This window comes from Tasmannia lanceolata, unplaced genomic scaffold (genome assembly GCF_043159265.1).
Source record: "Tasmannia lanceolata isolate RefF3 unplaced genomic scaffold, GAP_Taslan_0.1 ptg000008l, whole genome shotgun sequence".
Classification (NCBI taxonomy): domain Eukaryota; kingdom Viridiplantae; phylum Streptophyta; class Magnoliopsida; order Canellales; family Winteraceae; genus Tasmannia; species Tasmannia lanceolata.
In genome coordinates this window covers 12,078,352-12,098,595 of record NW_027518685.1, presented here as the reverse complement: position 1 = coordinate 12,098,595, position 20,244 = coordinate 12,078,352, and the positions used below count along the sequence as shown (strand labels likewise).

The 20,244-nt window shown below is 39.5% G+C and overlaps 1 protein-coding gene and 1 pseudogene across 1 annotated transcript; one reads left to right on the top strand and one right to left on the bottom strand.

The window, feature by feature from the left end:
• Window positions 1–1,884: 1,884 nt before the first annotated feature.
• On the bottom strand, window positions 1,885–4,216 carry LOC143882984 (3-ketoacyl-CoA synthase 6-like). Its single transcript, XM_077386358.1, has 2 exons — window positions 3,474–4,216; window positions 1,885–2,788 (listed from the first exon to the last, which is right to left on the bottom strand). Exons 1-2 carry the CDS (start codon window positions 4,170–4,172, stop codon window positions 2,039–2,041), a joined length of 1,449 nt encoding a protein of 482 aa, XP_077242473.1. The 5' UTR covers window positions 4,173–4,216; the 3' UTR covers window positions 1,885–2,038.
• A 13,517-nt stretch (window positions 4,217–17,733) lies between these two features.
• On the top strand, window positions 17,734–19,438 carry LOC143882982 (3-ketoacyl-CoA synthase 6 pseudogene; annotated as a pseudogene).
• The last annotated feature ends 806 nt before the right edge of the window (window positions 19,439–20,244 follow it).

The following is a 20,244-nucleotide window of genomic DNA, read 5'->3' as shown; positions in this document are numbered from 1 at the left end:
CGATTGGCAGTTGAACAACCGGTTCGGTTCGGTTCGGTTCACCGTTTATTTGTATTTTACCTATAAGTAATGGGTAGTCATAAATAGAAAAAGACATAATGGATTAATATTGGACGAACCGTTTGATTTTGGGGATAATGGACAACTTTGGACCATTTGATTTTGGGGATAATGGACGAACCGTTTGAAGTTTGAAGTTGAACGGCAAAAAATACTAAAAAGAGATATCTGAACCGGTTCGGCTCGGTTTTCATATCAATTGCCGGTTCGGTTTGGTTTTGCGGATTAATATTTTCTGAACCGTGAACCGAACCGATTGGATCGGTTTTGTGAAAATCGTAACCACGACCGAACTGGTAGACATAAAAACCGAACCGAATGGCCCGGTTCGGTTCGGTTTATCGGTTTGAGCGGTTTTGTTGTGTAGCCCTAGCTCCACTAGCTCACAACTTATTACTATTTATGTGGGTCCCTATGGTTTTTGGGCGTAAGCCCTCCAACTTTAGCCACGCCAGCATATCCATGATTAGTATGCATGCAGGGTTCATTATTCTTTTCTACTATAGCTAACTCCGTAGCATACATGTGAGTCCCATTAATCTTAAATTCGTAATATCATTGAATGTAAACATTTTTTATTTATTTTCAACTAATAATGATCCAAATAGGAGAAATAATTTTTAGGAAGCAAGTTCTCTTTAAATTTATTGAACCAACCAATCAAGATTGTTTTCAAGGAAAGTAATGGAAAGGATAAAGCTTTCCCAGAAAAGCCCTTTATGTGGAAAGACCTTTCATTCTAACTTGTTGAGAAAACCAATGGTCGTGACCGTCGATGTAAATGCAAATAAATGTCGCTGTAACTTACACTGACACTTTTACTGAACGTTGCTGATACTACCGTGCCTAAAGCTTAACTTGTTATAGATGGTGTTATTTGATTATTTATACTTCAACACTCCCTCTCACGTGTGGCCTCCCATTTTTTGGGTTTTCCTTGCACTTGGACTTTAAATATCAAGGAGTTGTGAGTTTAAAAGCAAGAATCTTTAGCTCTATACCATGTGAAACAATCAATTACTCCAAAAACTTAAGCTGTTAGAGATGGTGTTATTTAATTGCTTATACTTCAAGAGTTTCCCAGCTTTCCTGTTTTAGCTAGGATTGTGTATTGTGGTGGGAAAGCAGAAACGAGAAAGATTTTTGATTCATAGGTTTTGTAACACCTAAGATATAAAAGATTGAAATAGAGAGGAGTTTTTCTCTTGTGCTTTGCGGCAAGAGTGTTGGGGCTTGTGGTGACTTTTTCCTTGTCATTCAATAGCTTAAATCGCTTTAGATATGCCGTCCAACATCAATTGGAGAGTCCAATGTAGAATCCTAATATAAATAAGACTTCAACGCAATCCTAATCTTACTGGTAGCTATTGCTATTGGTAGTTAATGCTAGCTATTGGTAGATAATACTAATCCAACTAAAGATTTATTCAAAAGACCCATACTAAACAAACTAGCTAGTTACTTCATGACATGCAACAGTTTGAGAGAGAGAGAGAGACCATGGTAACAGTTACTTCATGAAAAGTAACAGTTTGACACGTAACAAACTAGCTAGTTACTTCATTACCTTCTCGCGGTTTTTTCTCAGGTTACTCTCGGGTACAATGTTGATTGTTAGGGCCGGGCTAGGACAATGTTGCGATTTTGTGGGTTTTGGTTAATCCATTCTAATCTTTGTATATTGTTTTTCTGTTTTTCTCCTAGTGTAAGATCCCGTGGACATAGACATCTTGGCCGCAACGTAAATCTCGGTATTCATCTCGTGGTTTGTGATTATTTTACTTTTCTGTTAATTTGTGCATGATCAGAACAGATTTATAGAGAAAATGGAAAGATGCACTAGTTATGAAATGTATAGAAGGTTTGCAAAATGTGACACATGAGAGAGAGAGAGGTAGTTATTGGTAATAAGGTGCACAAATAGCCTTTTATATAACCTTGAAGTGCACATTGCCACTTCTTAAAGATAGATCCAAGGTCACATGTTAATTTCCTCAGGGATGCGCACCGGATATTTGTGGATGGTGTCGGACCATGGTCCATCCATCGGCAGGTCAATGGTCCGATTACATTTCCAGACAGCACTGTTGCACTTAAAGCCACTCCCAAATCCTATCTGCCACACTCGATCTCCCTTCTTCATCCTCCCTTTGTTCTCAATGTAGTTCAGTTCATACCACAAAGACGAAGACGACGTGTTCCCAAACCGATACAGCGCCATCCTCGAAGCCTCCACGTGCTGCGGCATAAGCCGAAGGTTCTTCTCCACTTCATCAATCACACCTCTCCCGCCTGCATGGATGCACATGTGCTCAAACGCCCGTTTGAAATCCGGCACATAGGGTTTCCATTTTTTTTTGAACAATTTTCGGCCTAGGAGGTTGAAGAGGTAACGAAGCTTCTCCGAAATTGGAAGAACAATGGGTGCTAAGGTAGTGATGTTACGTTTGAGGGCATCGCCGGCTACATACATGAGGTCTTTCGAGAGAGAAATCCCAACTTTTCCATTTCTATCTTCTTCCTCCATTACACTAAGGTAGGACTTGTCGTCCCCCGACATATTGGTTCGAACGAGGTGGAGTAAACGGTACTTGGCTCGGTTTCGATCACTTCGTTTGTTTGATATGAGAACAGCGGCCCCTCCCATTCGAAACAGGCAATTCGAAACCATCATCGACCGTTGAGTTCCTGTGTAGACACCCATGGTAATTGTCTCCGTGCTTACCACCTATTTGAAGAAGAGAAAACTATATTCAGAGTATAAATAAGAGATTGCATATTCACGAGGAGAGTAAAAAGAGTCCCTCAAGATCTTGAATTTAGCAAGGCGATCAGCTAAAACATTGGCACTCCTCGAGAAATGAATGCTCTTTTTTGAAATATAAATGATCGAATAACATCTCCACCTCTAACCGCCCAAGCTTTTGTTGCAATTGAGTGTTTCCCATGGCTTCAGAGTTATTGCCTCCCGGGAGGTCCCGGGTCTAAAACCCAACAACTCCTTATCAACTAAATGATTGGCACTCATAGGGAAATGAATGCTCATTTTTTTAAATAAAAATGATCAAATAACAACTCTAACTAGAACAACTAAAGCTTTTTGTGTAATTGGTTGTTTCACATGGTATAGGGCCGGGAAACAACTCCTTGATATTAAAAATCTATGTGCATGGCCAACCCAAAATGGTGGGAGTCTCGTGCACTGGGCCACCCTTTTTATGGCCAACCCAAATGAGGGGTTACATGTGCCACGGACAACCCAAAAAAAAGGGGCCACATGTGAGGGGGAGTGTCGAAAAATAGATGATCAAATAGCAATTCTTCTAACAGCTTAAGCTTTTAGAGCAATTAGTTGTTTCACAGTCTTGAGACTTGAACCCATGACCTTTAATACAGAAAATCAAATTACTTACCAACGCGTAGGAATTGGGTTTTACTCGAAGGAGGTCTCGAGCTATATCCACTGCTATAAGTCCGGCGCTGCAACCCATTCCGGCCAAGTTAAAGCTCTGTATATCGCTTCGCATTTTGTACTTGTTCACCACCATGGCGGATAACGAAGGCCTCGGGCAAAAACCATTGCAATTCACGACGAGGACGTTGATATCCTCAGGACTGATACCCGTTTTCGCGAGAAGGGCATCGATGATTGTGAAAATGACGAGCTGAGCTTCCGCCCTGGCGTCGGGTAAGTTGGGCATTGGGGGAACATAGTGGGCCGCTGGGGGGAGGCTAGTTTCCTCGCCGAGGCCGGAACGTGTGAGGATTCTCAGCATGAAATCCACACATTTGGGCTCTGATTGATAGACAAGTTTTTGGTGTTCAACGAATGTAGAGAAGGGGACACGGCAAGTGGGTAGAGGCTTGAAGAGAGTGTAATCTACTAGGTAGATTGAACGAGGTTTGGACATGAAATAGATGGTGGGGATAAAAATGAGAAGAAAGGAGAAGCAAAGGACTTGCAATGTTTCAAGTTCATAGTATTTTGATATCTCAATGATTTTTAACTGAATCCATGCCATTAGAGGAGAGAGGAAGACAAAGCTGAGGACGAAATGGTTTCTTAGAAATTGGTGAACAGTGCTGAAGAAATGGGATAAGAAGGTTAGCATCTTGGCGGGTGAGAGAAGAGAGGGAGAGAAGAGGGTTTGAATTGTAGGGGTTCAGTGTACTAGTGTAATAGATTTCATTTGGAGTATTATAAAGGCTAGGTAGCTAACCTCAATGAATTGGGGCAGGTGGCTAGGTTTCGATTTATGACGGGTCTTACACCGTTCAACGCTACATGACCCTTATATCTCACTGGGTATGATTTTTCAAGTTTGAATCATTGTGAGGTTGAGAATTATTGGGCCACATTTAAACTGCTCACCCATTTCATTTAAAGAAAATCTTGCATTCTACCTCCTCCTGCAACTGTACGAAAAACTTGAAGCTCTTCAACTGGTGTTGAAATATATTTTTGACTTCTAAAATCTATCTACTACAATATAGCCGGAGAAAAAAGGAATTTCTTTTCTTTTTATCTCGGATTTACACATCAGCATTACTCTTTTACCATTAACCCCTTTGCTGATATCTAACATCTATCTATATGAGAAATTATTTGAGGGTAAAATCGTAATCTACATACGAAAAGTACAGACCCGGGTACCTATCTATGACAATTATGAAAAAAACTATCAAGAAGAGGTAAAGACATATGACAATAACGAAAGAACTACTTTATATTACTATGCAGGACACTTGCAAAATATTGACGGATTCCGGGCACCTGAAGAGGAACAACAATTATGGAAACCTATATCGATTGGAGGGCTAGGATCAACCTATGGAAATGATTTTACGGGCACAACCGATTGATGTTGTGTTCCATCACATGGAAGGTTTGGATCAACCTATAACCCTCTATAGATCGGAGGGTTTAGATCAACCTCTGAAAATTATTTTTGGCGCACAACCTATGTAGGCAGTGGCCCATCTAATGGACGGTTTGGATCATCCTATGGTACGGGCCATACCGTACATTTTAATAAAGTGAGGAGTGCTATCATCAAAATACGGTGAGTAGTGCCATTATAAAATATGGTTGTGAGGACATTAGCACTATATATAATTTGAAACCATCGTTGTTCCTTAGATGTCCCCACGCTGGTCGAGTTCAACCCGAATCTGGGTTGGGTCGGGTTAAGCTTTTTCGCAAATCGGGTTAGGTTGGGTTGGGAAAAATCAACCCGAATTGGAAATCAGGTCGGGTCGGGTCGGGCAACCCGACCTGACCCGAAACCCGAATTTGGGTTCCATCTGAAGAAGTTCTGTATATGTGTTTTTCTTTTTCAACATTGAAATAGTCTCCACAGTTCACAATGGACGGTTTGGATAATCCTATGGTGCGGGCCATACCGTACTTTAATAAAGTGAGGAGTGTGATCATCAAAATATAGTAGTGCGGATAACATTTCCCTTTGTTAATTGTTAGTCTCTGTTTGGTTTGGATTTTGAGAACCGATTGTGAGTTAAAAACTGATTATTGGTGACTCACTATTGGTTCTCAAAATCCAAAACAACCCGGCTTGAGTTGAGGTGGTCAACAATTGGTACCATATCAAATCGGGTCAACCCGACCCAACCCGACCCGAATTGGAAATCGGATTGGGTCGGGTTGAGGAAATTGAAAATCGGGTTGGGTTGGAAAATATGGGTTCCTTGGGTTGGGTCGGGTTGAGACCCAAGTTGCACCCCTAACGATGACGAAAAAACTACTTTTCCTTATTCACTATGTGCGGGTCAAATTACGGAAAGTTTGATATTACGAATGCAGGACACCTGTAAAAATATTGACGAATTCTGAGCACCTTAAGAGGAACAACAATTATGGAAACCTCTATAGATTGGAGGGCTAGGATCAGCCTGTGGAAATTATTTTACGGACACAACCTATTTATGTTGTGTTCCATCACATAGACGGCTTAGATCAACCTATATATGATGTGGTATGTACAATTCTTTGTCGACCCGTGCATCGCACGGGGTTTTTTGCTAGTATGTTATTATTCTAATATAATAAAGAGGGAGGGGGGTTTACTGTTCACTGCCCATGTGGCAGCCCTCCCCTTCCTCCATTCACATTTTATTGACTTTTTTTAGACAAAGACACCCATTCAACCCACATATTTGCAATACTACCCCCTCCTTTATGCTTTTTCACGAAGGCACCCATGAGGGCCACATAATTACAATCCTACCCCCCTCCTTTATGCTTTTTAGCAAAGGCATCTATTAAAGCCAGAAAATTTCGATCCTACCCCCCTCTATGCTTTTTTTACTAATATAATAAAGAGGGAGGGGGGTTTACTGTTCACTGCCCATGTGGCAGCCCTCCCCTTCCTCCATTCACATTTTTTTGACTTTTTTTAGACAAAGGCACCCATTCAACCCACATATTTGCAATACTACCCCCCTCCTTTATGTTTTTTCACAAAGGCACCCATGAGGGCCACATAATTACAATCCTACCCTCCTTTATGCTTTTTAGCAAAGGCACCCATTAAAGCCACATAATTTTGATCCTACCCCCCTCTATGCTTTTTAAAAATAAATAAATCTATAGGGTGATCTTAACCATCAGATTTAAGAGGAGCAGCATATTATGGAAACCTCTATAAATTGGAGGGCTAGGATCAGCCTATAGAAATGATTTTTGGGGCACAGTCTATTGATGTTGTGTTCCATCACATGGACGGTTTGGATCAACCTATGCTGTGGTCCGTACAGTTCTTTCTCGGCCCGTGCATCGCAGGGAGTTTTTTACTAGTATACTATATAGCAGAAGGGAAAATGAGAGAATATTTTGAATTTTTCCTAGAGTTACACATCACTTTTTTTTACTTTTTTTTAACAAAGGTACCCATTCAACCCACATATTTTCAATCCTACCCCTCCTTTATGCTCTTTAACAAAGGCCCCCATTAAAGCCACATAATTTCAATCCTACTCCCCTCCTTTATGCTCTTTAACAAAGGCCCCCATTAAAGCCACATAATTTCAATCCTACTCCCCTCCTTTATGCTTTGTAATTAAAAAAATGGACGTTTTTGCTTCGCAAAATTACGGATTGGGTCTATCTGTTACAGAATACTACGGATTTTTGTGAACATATTACATAATACTACGGATTCAGGACGGCTTTCAAAATATTGACGAATTTCAGGCACTTTAAGAAGAACAACATATTATGGAAACCTCTATAGGTTGGAGGGCTAGGATCAGCCTATTGAAATGATTTTACGGGCACAGCCTATTTCTGTTGTCTTCCATCACATGGACAGTTTGGATCAACCTATGATGTCGTCCGTACAATTCTTTGTCGGCCCGTGCATCGCACGGGGTTTTTTTACTAGTATACTATATAGCAGAAGAGAAAATGAGAGAATTATTTGAATTTCTCCCAAAATTCTATGAGAATTACACATTACTTTTTTTAGCAAAGGCATCCATTCAACCCACATATTTTCAATCCTACCCCCCCCCCCCCCACTTAATGCTTTTTAACAAAGGCACCCATTAAAGCCACATAATTTCAATCCTACCCCCCTCTTTTATGCTTTTTTTAATTATGGAAACCTATATAGATTAGAGGACTAGGATCAGCCTATGGAAATGATTTTACGGGCACAACCTATTGATGTTGTGTTCCATCACATGGACGGTTTGGATCAGACTATGATGTGGTCCGTACAGTTCTTTGTTAGCCCGTGCATCGCACGAGGTTTTTTACTAGTATAACTATAAAACGAAATGAAATACATAGACACCTCTCTTTATTTAGAACTTTTTTAAAATTTCAAACGATCTAGACTATAGTTGGCAAAACTTTGTTTTAAACAGAAAAATGTGTTTTGTAGGTTCCCCGTTTAGTACTTCATTTAAAACATTTTACCACAAAAACTCTGTTTTTCAGGAAAACGATTAAAACATGTTTTAAACGTTATGTTTGTACCAACTCTCCAATTTTACCCCTGTTATATTTTATCGTGGAAAAAATTTGAAGAGTATGAATTGTTTTTTTTTTTTCGTGTTTTGATTTATTTGACCATTTTTTAATTACACTTTTTGAGCCCATACTGAATTAAAAAAAAAATACATACCACGTTTTGCTAACAATGATCTAAATAAGCCAATTGAGCGGCTAAAATTCACAAGAAGGTTTACAATTGGAGAAATAATAAGATGTCTGGTTAGTAGTTTTCACTAAGGCCAGCCATGTTTGTTTTAATTTGGATTTTGAGAACCGATAGTGAGTCCAAAACTGATTATTGGTCTAAAAATTAAGCAATCACTTTTCGACTCGCATTCGGTTCTCAAAATCCAAAACAAACAGGGCCTATAGACCTCTCTCTCTCTCTCTCTCTCTCTCTCTCTCTCTCTCTCTCTCTCTCTCTCAGGTTCAAAATGCAGACCAAAGCAAATCCTAGTCGACACAGCCCAAAGCGGTCGAGTACTTGGTTGATGCAGCTGAGTACTTAGGTTGACGTGATCATAACTCGAGAGAGTCAAAGGAATTTTGATTGAATGTACATAACACGGACTCAAATAGGAACGCACCAAAGTAAGGGAGTCGCATATGGGGAGTCCACAATGATGCGGGGAAGTTTTGAAACTATGAGCCACAATCATGCAGATGTAATGAAGCAATTATCAGATAATCACAACTGGTCAATAATTGACTCTTTAATAGACCAAATAAGAAAGAATAAGCATTGATTAAGTAGTTAGAACTGTTTGCAGAAACCAATCTTCATATTTATGTGATCTAGAAGTAGCCACCCCTCAGCAGCATTCAGAGCACATGCTAGCACTTTTTTTCTTTTGAACAGAGGCTTAAATATTGCCTTCTATTTCGTCGTTTCCCTCCTATCACTCACTAATATTGGTATAAAAATGACAGTACCCTGAGACAGGAATACTAACGTCGCGTCCAATTGGGTTCAGAAGAAATGCACCCTTATGAAATGATGGAGACGTAACATTTTATTGTAAGGTCCAAAAGAGAGAGGTAAAGAAGGGCAGCATGCATTTACGTTGTACCTGTCCCAACTAAACACCTGTGAAATGAATATTTTAGTATTATAAAGGTGCGTGGCCTAATAGATGCACACCGTTTCTTAGTGTAGCCCACCTAAAACAATTACAGAGTGCACGGACGAGAGACCTACCCCAAACAGGAAACGGTGGGCAGCATTGGTATTAGATAAACTGCCTCTTTTTATCTAGAATTGTTGAAGTATAAATGATTGAATAACACTAACTCTTAACAGCTTAAGCTTTCGGAGTAATTGCTTGTTTCACATAATATCAGAGCCATTGCCTCACCCAACCCAAAAAAGAGGGGCCACACACGAGGGGGAGTGTTAAAGTGTAAATGGTTAAATAACACCAACTCTAAGAGCTTCGGCTGTTGGAGTAATTGGTTGTTTCACAAGAATGGTATTTACAAGAGGAACTTGTGCAAGCTTGTAGATATTATTCCAATTAGGTTGGAGGGAATAGGACTAATAAGAGAAGAAAATTGTTCTCTTGATGTCAAATACACGAAAAATAAAACGTGCTTTCTAAACTATTCTAGAGATTTCAAATTTCATTGATAAACTTGTATTTGAGGATGTTACATAAGTGGTTCATATAGACTACATTGCCATACAAGATTAACACACGCTTAATTGCACGTACATTTCTTAATCACCAATTTATACAAAACCAAGTCGAAAACAGAGAACCCAAACGACTTTTATAATGCAATGATAAAATCTGCCCAACACTTCTCGTTTTTTCAGTTTTCAGAGCGGACAAAACGAGCAGAATAGAATCATGTGGAGTGACTACTTTATTCCCAAACAAAAAAGAAGAAAGAAAAAAAAAGAAAATCAGCGAAAAAAAACTCCGAAAGTTGCTCAAACGACGGAATTGGGAGAAAAAAGGAATGACGGGTTGGATTTGCCAAACTTCATTCTCCTTTTTTTTTTTCATTCTCCGCAATGAAAAAGCATAGAAGCACTTCTTGTAAGGGTTAAAAGAGGAATTTTACATCCACAGGCGCCCATGCAAAAAAAAAAAAAAGAGTTCCTGACCCTTCGAATTATGGAGGTAAAAAATGGACAGATTTGTGAAGGTTTATACCCGTCCATTTTAACCTCCACAGATCGAAGGGTTGGGATGATCCTATGAAGTTGAATTTTTGGTCACATACTATCTATGTGAGGGCCATCAAACGAATGGTTTGTATCACCCAAGCAATGTGACCTCCCACTGTATTTTAAGTCGAGGGAGTAGATAACTTATCTACACGAGCGTGTAGGAGCACTTTTCTCGTATATGTATATGCCCGCGTAATGGGTTTTAGATTTTTTGGCTATTCCAAACTTGAATAAGATATGCCCATAAGTTGTTTGGGATTGAATGTGAAAAGGATAGATAGGAACATCTATGGATGAAGAGATGATTTAGAGATTCAATTTTGCTCATAGTGATTCAATTTTGCTCATAGTGCAAAAATTGTTATCGGAGGCAGGTTGTATCATTTTATCTTCAATTAACTTTATTGAAAAGTTTCCATATAGTACAACTGAATTTTTTTGGGGTGGCCCTTAAGAATATTCTTAGACCATCCATTGACATAATGACGGTTTTTTAAAGAGTTCCAAGCGGATTTAGTGGAGAAAGTGCATGTGTTCGTTGAGCTCAAAATCAGTGTATCACTTGGGCTTTGATTTTGGATGCTTTGATGTTCACAATCATGTTTTTAAGGAAGGTGGTGTTCTATTTCGCCGATATCCCATTAATTTTAGCCAGTAATGAAGTTTTTCATCTGGAAATATGATGAAGCCTTGCGTAGGGCCCATAATTGGGCAAAGCCTAATTATGGGTGGATCCCTAAAAAGGCAAAGGCCTATTAGTTAGGCCCATAATTGGACCGGGCCAAGTCAAAAATTGGTCCAGCCCTAAAGAAATCGAGCCCAGGCAAATAATACAATTCAATTATTGTTGAGAGAATCCACCGGGCAAATCCCATCCGATCATTGGCTGGGCCCGTCTTAAACATAAATGCAGCGGCCTACAATATTCGATTTTCCAAACCAATTATTGGTTGGGTCCGACTTAAATAGGTCCTGCCCCAAAAATCATCTCCACAGGATGGTCTGACTCTCTCATATGCGACTACACATTATAGAACCCTCAATAGATTGGAGGGTTAAGACCATCCTATAGAGATGATTTTTAGGGTACGGCCTATAACTGATTTAATTTGAAGGTTGCCCAATGAATGGTTTTCATCATTAGATAATTTAGGCCCTACTATATATATATATATATATATATATATATATATATATATGAGGAAAGTGTTTCTACTCGGTCCCCTAGATAAGCTTATCTACTCCTCCCTTTAAAAAAATACAGTGGGCCCACGCTGTTTGGATGATCCAAAGCATTCATTTGATAGGTCTTAACATAGATAGGGTGTGCCCAAAAAATCAGCACCAAAGGGTCATCCTAGCCCTTCGTTTTGTTGGGCACCACAAGGCACTACAAAACGAAGGGCTAGGATGACCCTTTGGTGCTGATTTTTTGGGCACACCCTATCTATGTTAAGACCTATCAAATGAATGCTTTGGATCATCCAAGCAGCGTGGGCCCACTGTATTTTTTTAAAGGGAGGAGTAGATAAGCTTATCTAGGGGACCGAGTAGAAACACTTTCCTCATATATATATATATTTCAAAATACTGGCACGTACCTACAAATATCGTATACCTGTAGAGTATCTTATAAGATGGAGTAACCTGATTGTTGGTCAAGTTTTCTATCATTTATGAGAAATTAAATGGTGCAAGGCCTTACAACAATAAGGCCTTTGTACGGTGGAAGTACCGACCTTGACATTTGATCCAACAGCAGCTCCTCAAAAAGTAAGTTGCTGTTGGATCAAATATCAAGGGCGGTACCCCTACCGGATTGTTGTAAGCCCTTACACCATATAAAATCTCATCATTTATATACCTCGACATAAATAAAGGGCAGTGAAAATTCAACCCCTGAAACGATAAATCGACCCCTTGAATGTGAATAAAAGTGAAAGCCTACCCCGCCACCCATATGCATGGGCTCTGGTGGAAATCATGCGACCTACCCCAACAAAGCATGAGGTAATATAAGAGGCCTCACCCAATGCATGGGTTGGAATTGAGTTGGTTGGACCCACCCTATCCAAACATATCGGTGAACTTCAAGGGTATTTTGGCCTCTTTATAAGGTTTTTTTTTCCATCTTTATAAGGACATTTTGGAAATGATTTTTGGGGCACAACCTATTTACTCTGTGGTCCATCTAATGGACGGTTTGGATCATCCTATGGTGCGGGCCATATGATACTTTTAATAAAGTGAGGAGTGCCCTCATCAGAATACGGTAGTGCTGATAACATTTCCGTTTAGATAAGGTAAACAATGTTGGCAATGGCCACAAGTTGGAAGGGTAGGATTAGCCAATAGAAGAGATAATCGCTAAGTTGCCCACCCATTGTAAGGACTAGTAGATGAATGACCTGGATCACCAAACACGAGTTCCTTTTTCTTTAGCGGTGTTATCTTGAAAAATAGGGCTACTAGCATAACGGAAATCCGTTTTGTCAAAAAACACAGGGCACCATATCGTGACACGTGGGTAAGAGTACAAGGAAGAGAGAACGAATCCCCATGGGATGCAAAATACAGCAAGCAAAATGACAGTTCCTTTTCACCACCACCTTTATTTTTCGCACGGATTTCGATTTTAAAAGTACTTTCCCTCGAAACATTACTCCTCAGTTGGTGGTTGTAAACTTGGTGACAATTTGAATGCCACCCACAATCACGTAGACGAACATGAACATTATTTATAGGGCATAGTTTTAACGGAAAATTCTTTAAAAAATGCAAAGTTTATGCTAAATTGTGAACAAAGGGTGGACCATTCAAATCTATAAAAAAAGGGCTGTCATTTACGAAAATAAACCATTTATGACGAAAACACCTCCCCCTTTACTTTTTCCCACCAACTTGTAGGATCTAATCCCTAAGCAATTTCACCTACCACCTTTTCTTTTCTTTCTTCTTCCCCAAGCAAGTTCTAATGTGAGAAACAGCAATTGCCATTACCTGGGTTGATGAAAAACAGTCATTGCCAACGTAAAAAACAGCCATTGTTCTTTGGAAAAAAAAATGGGAAATGTTATCCGCACTACCGAATTGTTTGGATCATCCAGAGCGTTTATTTGATGGGCCCTCACATATATAGAATGCCCATTCTACTGGACTCTATTCGGAAGTCCAAAAATTTGGTCGGAAGTTCGAAAAAAGTTTCGGACTTCCGAATGGAGTCCAGTACAATGGGCTATTGGACTCTATTCGGAAGTCCGAAATTTTGTTCGAACTTCCGAGTAGGGCTAGCAGCCGATGGTACGTCCTCAGATTGAAGAGTTAGGATGATCCGATGGAGTTGATTTTTTCGGCACACCCTATATATGTGAGGGCCCATCAAATGAACGCCTTGGATGATCCAAACAATGTGGGCCTACTGTGTACCTCGGAACCACTGGGGAACCACATTTTATACCTCAGAACCACTGGGGAACCACATTTTATACCCCGGAACTACTATGGAACCACATTTTATACCTTGGAACCACTAGGGAACCACATTTTATACCCCAGAACCACTACGGAACCACATTTTATACCTCGGAACTACTAGAGAACCATATTTAATACCTCGGAACCACTCTTGGAACCACTTAACACCTTGGAACAACTATAATATGGTTCCCAAGTGGTTCCGAAGCCTATGTAATGGTTCCAAAAGGTTTAAAACACTCATGATCAGTTTCAAAATACTATTAGAATGTTCCAATCACAAGTAGCACTCTTGAAACCATCATTTAGACTCTTGGAACCACTTAACACCTCGGATAAACTATAATATGGTTCCCAACTGGTTCCGGAACCTATGTAATGCTTCCAAAAGGTTTAAAACACCCATGATCAGTTTCAAAACCAATTTCATACTATTAGAATCTCCCCATCACAAGTAGCACTCTTGGATCCATAATTTAGACTCTTGGAACCACTTAAACACCTCGGAACAACTATACTATGGTTCCCAAGTGGTTCCGAAGCCTATGTAATGGTTCCAAAAGGTTTAAAACACTCATGATCAGTTTCAAAATACTATTAGAATGTCCCAATCACAAGTAGCACTCTTGGAACCATCATTTAGACTCTTAGAACCACTTAACACCTTGGAACAACTATAATATGGTTCCCAAGTGGTTCCGGACCTTATGTAATGGTTCCAAAAGGTGTAAAACACTCATGATCAGTTTCAAAATACTATTAGAATGTCCCAATCACAAGTAGCACTCTTGGAACCATCATTTAAACTCTTGGAACCACTTAACACCTCGGAACAACTATAATATGGTTCCCAAGTGGTTCCGGAACCTATGTAATGATTCCAAAAGGTTTAAAACACTCATGATCAGTTTCAAAACCAATTTCATACTATTAGAATGTCCCCATCACAAGTACCACTCTTGGAACCATAATTTAGACTCTTGGAACCACTTAACACCTCGGAACAACTATAATATGGTTCCCAAGTGGTTCTGGAGACTATGTAATTTTTCCAAAATGTTTAAAAAACTCATGATCAGTTTCAAAACCAATTTCATACTATTATAATGTCTCAATCACAAGTAGCACTCTTGGAACCATAATTTAGACTCTTCGAACCACTTAACACTTCAGAACAACTATAATATGGTTCGCTAGTGATTCCGGGGCCAATGTAATGGTTCCAAAGGTTTAAAACACTCATGATCAGTTTCAAAACCAATTTCATACTATTAGAATGTCCCCATCACAAGTATCTTAGAATCATAATTTAAACATACTTGAAGCTATGTTTATCACCCAAGTAGTTTAGTAAGTAATGTTATTTTTTTTTGGGAAATGTTGTCTACACTACTGTATTTTGATGAGGGCACTCCTCACTTAATTAAAAGTACGGTATGGCCCCCACATAGGATGATCCAAACCGTCCATTAGATGGGCCACAGCCTAAATAGGTTGTGTCCCAAAATCATTTCCATGGGTTGATCCTAACCCTCTGATCGGAGGGTTAGGATCAACCTATGGAAATGCTTTTTGGGGCACAACCTATTTAGGCTGTGGCCCATCTAATGGACGGTTTGGATCATCCTATGGTGCGGGCCATACAATACTTTTAATAAAGTGAGGAGTGTCCTCATCAAAATACGGTAGTGCGGATAACATTTCCCATTTTTTTCCAAAGAACAATGGCTGTTTTTTACGTTGGCAATGGCTGTTTTTCATCAACCCAGGTATTGACAATGGCTGTTTCTCACGTTGGAACTTGCTTGGGGAAGAAGAAAGAAAAGAAAAGGTAGTAGGTGAAATTGCTTAGGGATTAAATCCTACATAGTTGGTGGGAAAAAGCAAAGGGGGGGTATTTTCATCCTAAATGGTCTATTTTCGTACATGACAACCCTTTTTTTTATAGATTTGAAATGTCCACCCTTTGTTCACTATTTAGCATAAACTTTGCATTTTTTTAATAATTTTCCCTAGTTTTAATATCTGATGCCTAATGCTCTGTTTGGTTGCTTATTTTGTGGGGATTGTGGGAGTTTCAAATGCTTGAGATCTTCCAAAGATCTACCCAAAACATGTTTGGTTGTCAATTAGACATTTGACCACTAGACAACTTCTAGACATCATTATTGCATTTTATCCTAGGTGGCGCCTATGTGGCAAAGATGTTCCCCCCCATAATTTTCTCCCTTTTTTCACCAAAATGAAGAAATTTGTGTGGGGAATTAGGAGAATCTTTCTTGTCTTATTCTTTTTCTCTCTTTCTCTCTCTCTTCCACCCTACTTTTTCCACTATTTTTCTCATGCAACCAAACACCACTCACAAATCTCCCTCCTAATCTTCTCTCAATCTTCCATGCTTGTCTTTTTCTCTTTGACTTCCTTTTCTCCTAATCTCCCACCCATCTACAAGCAACCAAACAGAGCATAAGCAAGCAACTCAGTCGTCAACATCTGAAAGAATGAAAGGTAATGAAAACCAGGCTAGTTTCGACTTTCGAGGAGGGATTTCTCTACCACTCCTTTACTAGTACTACACCTCAGAAGAAACCGGTAGGAACATAAACTTGAGCGAGAGAGACGCTTATAGTTGAGCTTTTAAATTAAATGTTGTACGTTATCATTAAGGACCTTTCAAAGCCTAACTGCCCATTATGAAAGGACGACAACCCCTTAAATGCCCTCCTTCATTTAGTAAAAAAAAACTCCTCGAGGTCGATCTTCCCTAGAATGTAATTTGTGTGACGATATTTTCACCAACCCTGCAATACTTGCACACCCCTCTGATAAGGTGATTTGAAATAAAGTTGCCAACTTTTCACATCAAACCAGGTTATAAGTGGTGTGTGCACGTAATGCAGGGGGTGAAAATATCATCTCCCTTGTAATTTTTCTATTTCTAAATATCTGGCAGGTCCAGCCTAACCCCAGCTTGCCCATCAAAAATATAAAGATTAAGGACCCTTTTTTCAAAGCTAGCCCACAAGCATCTTTTGAAGATGTCCTTATTAGGGTTCTTGCCTTACCTAGCCCACATGCATATAAAAGGGGCCTTCTTTTGAAGTTGTCCTTATTAGTTATTAGGGTTCTTGCCTTACCCTGGCCCACATGCATATATGCTTTCTATTGAAGATGTCCTTATTAGGGTTCTTGCCTATATGGCTTACTGTCATGGATCGTGGGATTTATATGTAAATTTTTTTCTCAACTGGAAAAAAAAATCTAAGGTCTAGTACAGTTGCAATTTCCAAAAATAAGAAAAACATAGATACTTTTATATTTTGGAAAAAAATCCATGAAAAAAGAAGTTAACCACATGCTGGGAAAGCTCATTTTGCATGGGAAAATTTTAGAGGGGTTAACCTCCCTCGCGACTTAGTGTGTCACCCGAAATCAGCCCATCCACTTTTCGGTGAATGGCTGAGATTAAAAAACCTGTTTTTCAATTATACTAATATAAAAAATTTCAAGTTATATTTTTCCCCAGCTAAATAAAACGCTCATGACTACAACAGAGATAGGCCAATAGCTGAGTTTTTAAATGGTGTGCGTTGCAAGAAGAAGACCTTATGGGTCATCGGGTTTTATACCAAAAAAAAAATTGAAAAAAAATCCAAGGTTTAGTAGGGTTGTAAGTTTCCTACAAAACAGAGATTTTTTTTTTCTTTGCAAAACAAATTCCATGAAAAATGAGTTAACCATTTGAAAATCTCAATTTGCATGCAACAATTCCCAACTTAGAATTTTCTTGCATCAAACAGCCGTTTATAAAGGGGTGGAAATTATGAAAATGAGGTAATTTTCAGGAAAAACACAGACAAAGAAAGGGGGTGTGATTTGTAAATATTGCTGCATATTTTGTCAGATAGCGTCGGTGGATGTGAACCATCACTATTCACTAATCATAACTAAGCCAACTGCCCGGATTCAAAAATGTTAAGTAGTCTTAAAATCCCCCCAAAATCCGAGTACTATATCAATCGTCCAAGCAAACCCTAACTCTGCCTTCGTCACCGTCTAGTGTTCACCATTCAAGATGCCTAACATTTTGTCAAATTTCTACAAAGCCCTCCAGGTTAAGCACGTAAAGAGTGCCCACCACATTCTCATAAACCACTGTTTCTTTCCCATCTTACTCATCCCCATATTAGCCTGGACTCTCCTTGAACACTTCTTCATTTGGAGAGCCCCAAACTTAAATGTGGTGCAACTCATTCTTTGCCTCACATTCCTCATCTTCTTCCTTTCCACCATCTACTACAAGTCCAAACCTCCACCAATTTACCTAGTGGATTATGCCTGTTTTAAGCCGCCGGTGACTTGCCGTGTTCCTTTCTCCACTTTCATAGAGCATTTGAGAATCACGCCGGAGTTTAACGACAAGTGCGTAGATTTTATGGCCAAGATACTCCAAAGGTCGGGAATTAGCCAAGAGACTTGTCTTCCCCCTTCAATCCACTATGTCCCTGTGGCCACCGACATGGAGGCTGCGAGGGAAGAAGCCGAGCTTGTCATCTTCTCGGCCATCGATTCACTTCTATTGAAGACTATGATCAAGCCAAAGGATATCGACATGCTTATCATTAATTGTAGCATTTTTTGTCCGAACCCGTCCTTATCTTGTATGGTGGTGAACAAGTATGGTCTCAGAAAAGACATAAAAACTGTTAACCTCTCTGGAATGGGTTGCAGCGCGGGGTTGATATCGATAGATTTAGCTAAAAATCTCCTAAAAGTTCACCCTAATTCATATGTTTTGGTGGTGAGCACAGAGATCATTACACCTTGTAGTTACAGTGGGACTGAACGACCAAGGTTGGTTCCTAATTGTCTTTTTCGTATGGGTTGTGCCGCGGTCCTTCTATCAAACAGAATGACTGAGAGGAAGCGAGCCAAGTACAAGCTACTCCATGTTATCCGGACCCATACCGGATCCGACGATAAGGCTTATTACTGTGTAGAAGCAGGCGAAGACAATGAAGGAAAGTTTGGTATTTCTCTCACAAAAGACCTCATGGTTGCCGCTGGCGAGGCGCTTAATAAAAACATAAAGACTTTGGCACCACTTATTCTTCCAACTTCCGAGAAGTTGCACTATGTCATCAATCTCGTGGGCCGGAAAATGTTGAATCCGAAATGGAAACCTTACGTGCCGGACTTTAAACGGGCTTTCGAGCATTTGTGTATTCATGCTGGCGGGAGAGCCGTGATTGACGAGGTGGAGAAGAATCTAAATCTCTTGCCGGAGGACGTGGAGGCTTCGAGGATGGCTCTGTATAGGTTTGGGAACACGTCTTCGTCTTCTTTGTGGTACGAGCTCAGCTACATCGAGGCAAAAGGGAGAATGAAGAAAGGGAACCGAGTTTGGCAGATCGGATTCGGGAGCGGATTCAAGTGTAATAGCGCTGTATGGAGATGTAATCGGACTATCCAAATGCAGTCCGATGGGCCATGGTCCGATTGCATCCACAAATATCCTGTCAACATCTCTGATGTCTACAAGATGTAGCCAACCAACTAAGCATATATGCATAATAAAGTGTATGCATTGTACATCTGATTTTTAGTTGCTCTCTCACTCTTTATCTTTATTTTCGTAAGTCAAGTGTATATGGATTCCAATAGTGGAATTTTCCATAATGGATAAATAAACGGAAGCATCTTTTAATTTCCTTTTTTCTGTAAGCATTCGAATTAGTATTTTTACTTTGAGGAATTCTAGACTGAAGGGAGCGCTTGCAAAAAAGAGGTGAAAGGGCTCCTCCATTGGCTTGTCGGTGTATATTTATCTTGAGGTATGTATAGAGGGCAACAGTATTGGCCCTGTTTGTTTTGGAATTTGAGTCCAAAACTGATTATTGAACTCAAAATCGCATTTAATTTTGGGCCCAAATAATAAATTTTGGACTAAAAATTAATTCTCGAAATCCAAAACGAACAGGTCCTTTATATATGTGGAATATCTAGTGTTGGATATTTTAACAATATTTTAATTTTCATTTATGAAGAGAGACACTTCTTTTGGGAAATGATATTTCCATTTAAAAGAAGCTTTTATTGTAAAAGGGTATCTTGTTTATTCAAAAAAAGGGTGCCTTAGTGTCTTTTTATCTTATATGCACAAAAAATAGTGTTTTGGGTCTCATTTCAAAATGATCTTTTGCAAATAGTGTTTTTATTCTCGTTTTTTTATATTGACACTCCTCTTTCACTCTCCTCTGTGTTCAGGGAAGTCGCGACATGGTGTCCATGGTCTCTCTCTCTCTAAGAAAACTATAAAATGTTCTATAGGGTAGTAAGCATTATATATGATTAGATTGTTCAGAGTTCAGACATTATCAAATGAAAAACAACTTGAGGTATGTATAGCTCCCACACTGATCTAGCTGCAGCTTTGATATGGGTCGGATTGTGTTGAGCTATTGCAATACTGTTGCCCTCTATGTAATTATGAGATGCCCTTTCACCTCTATACAAC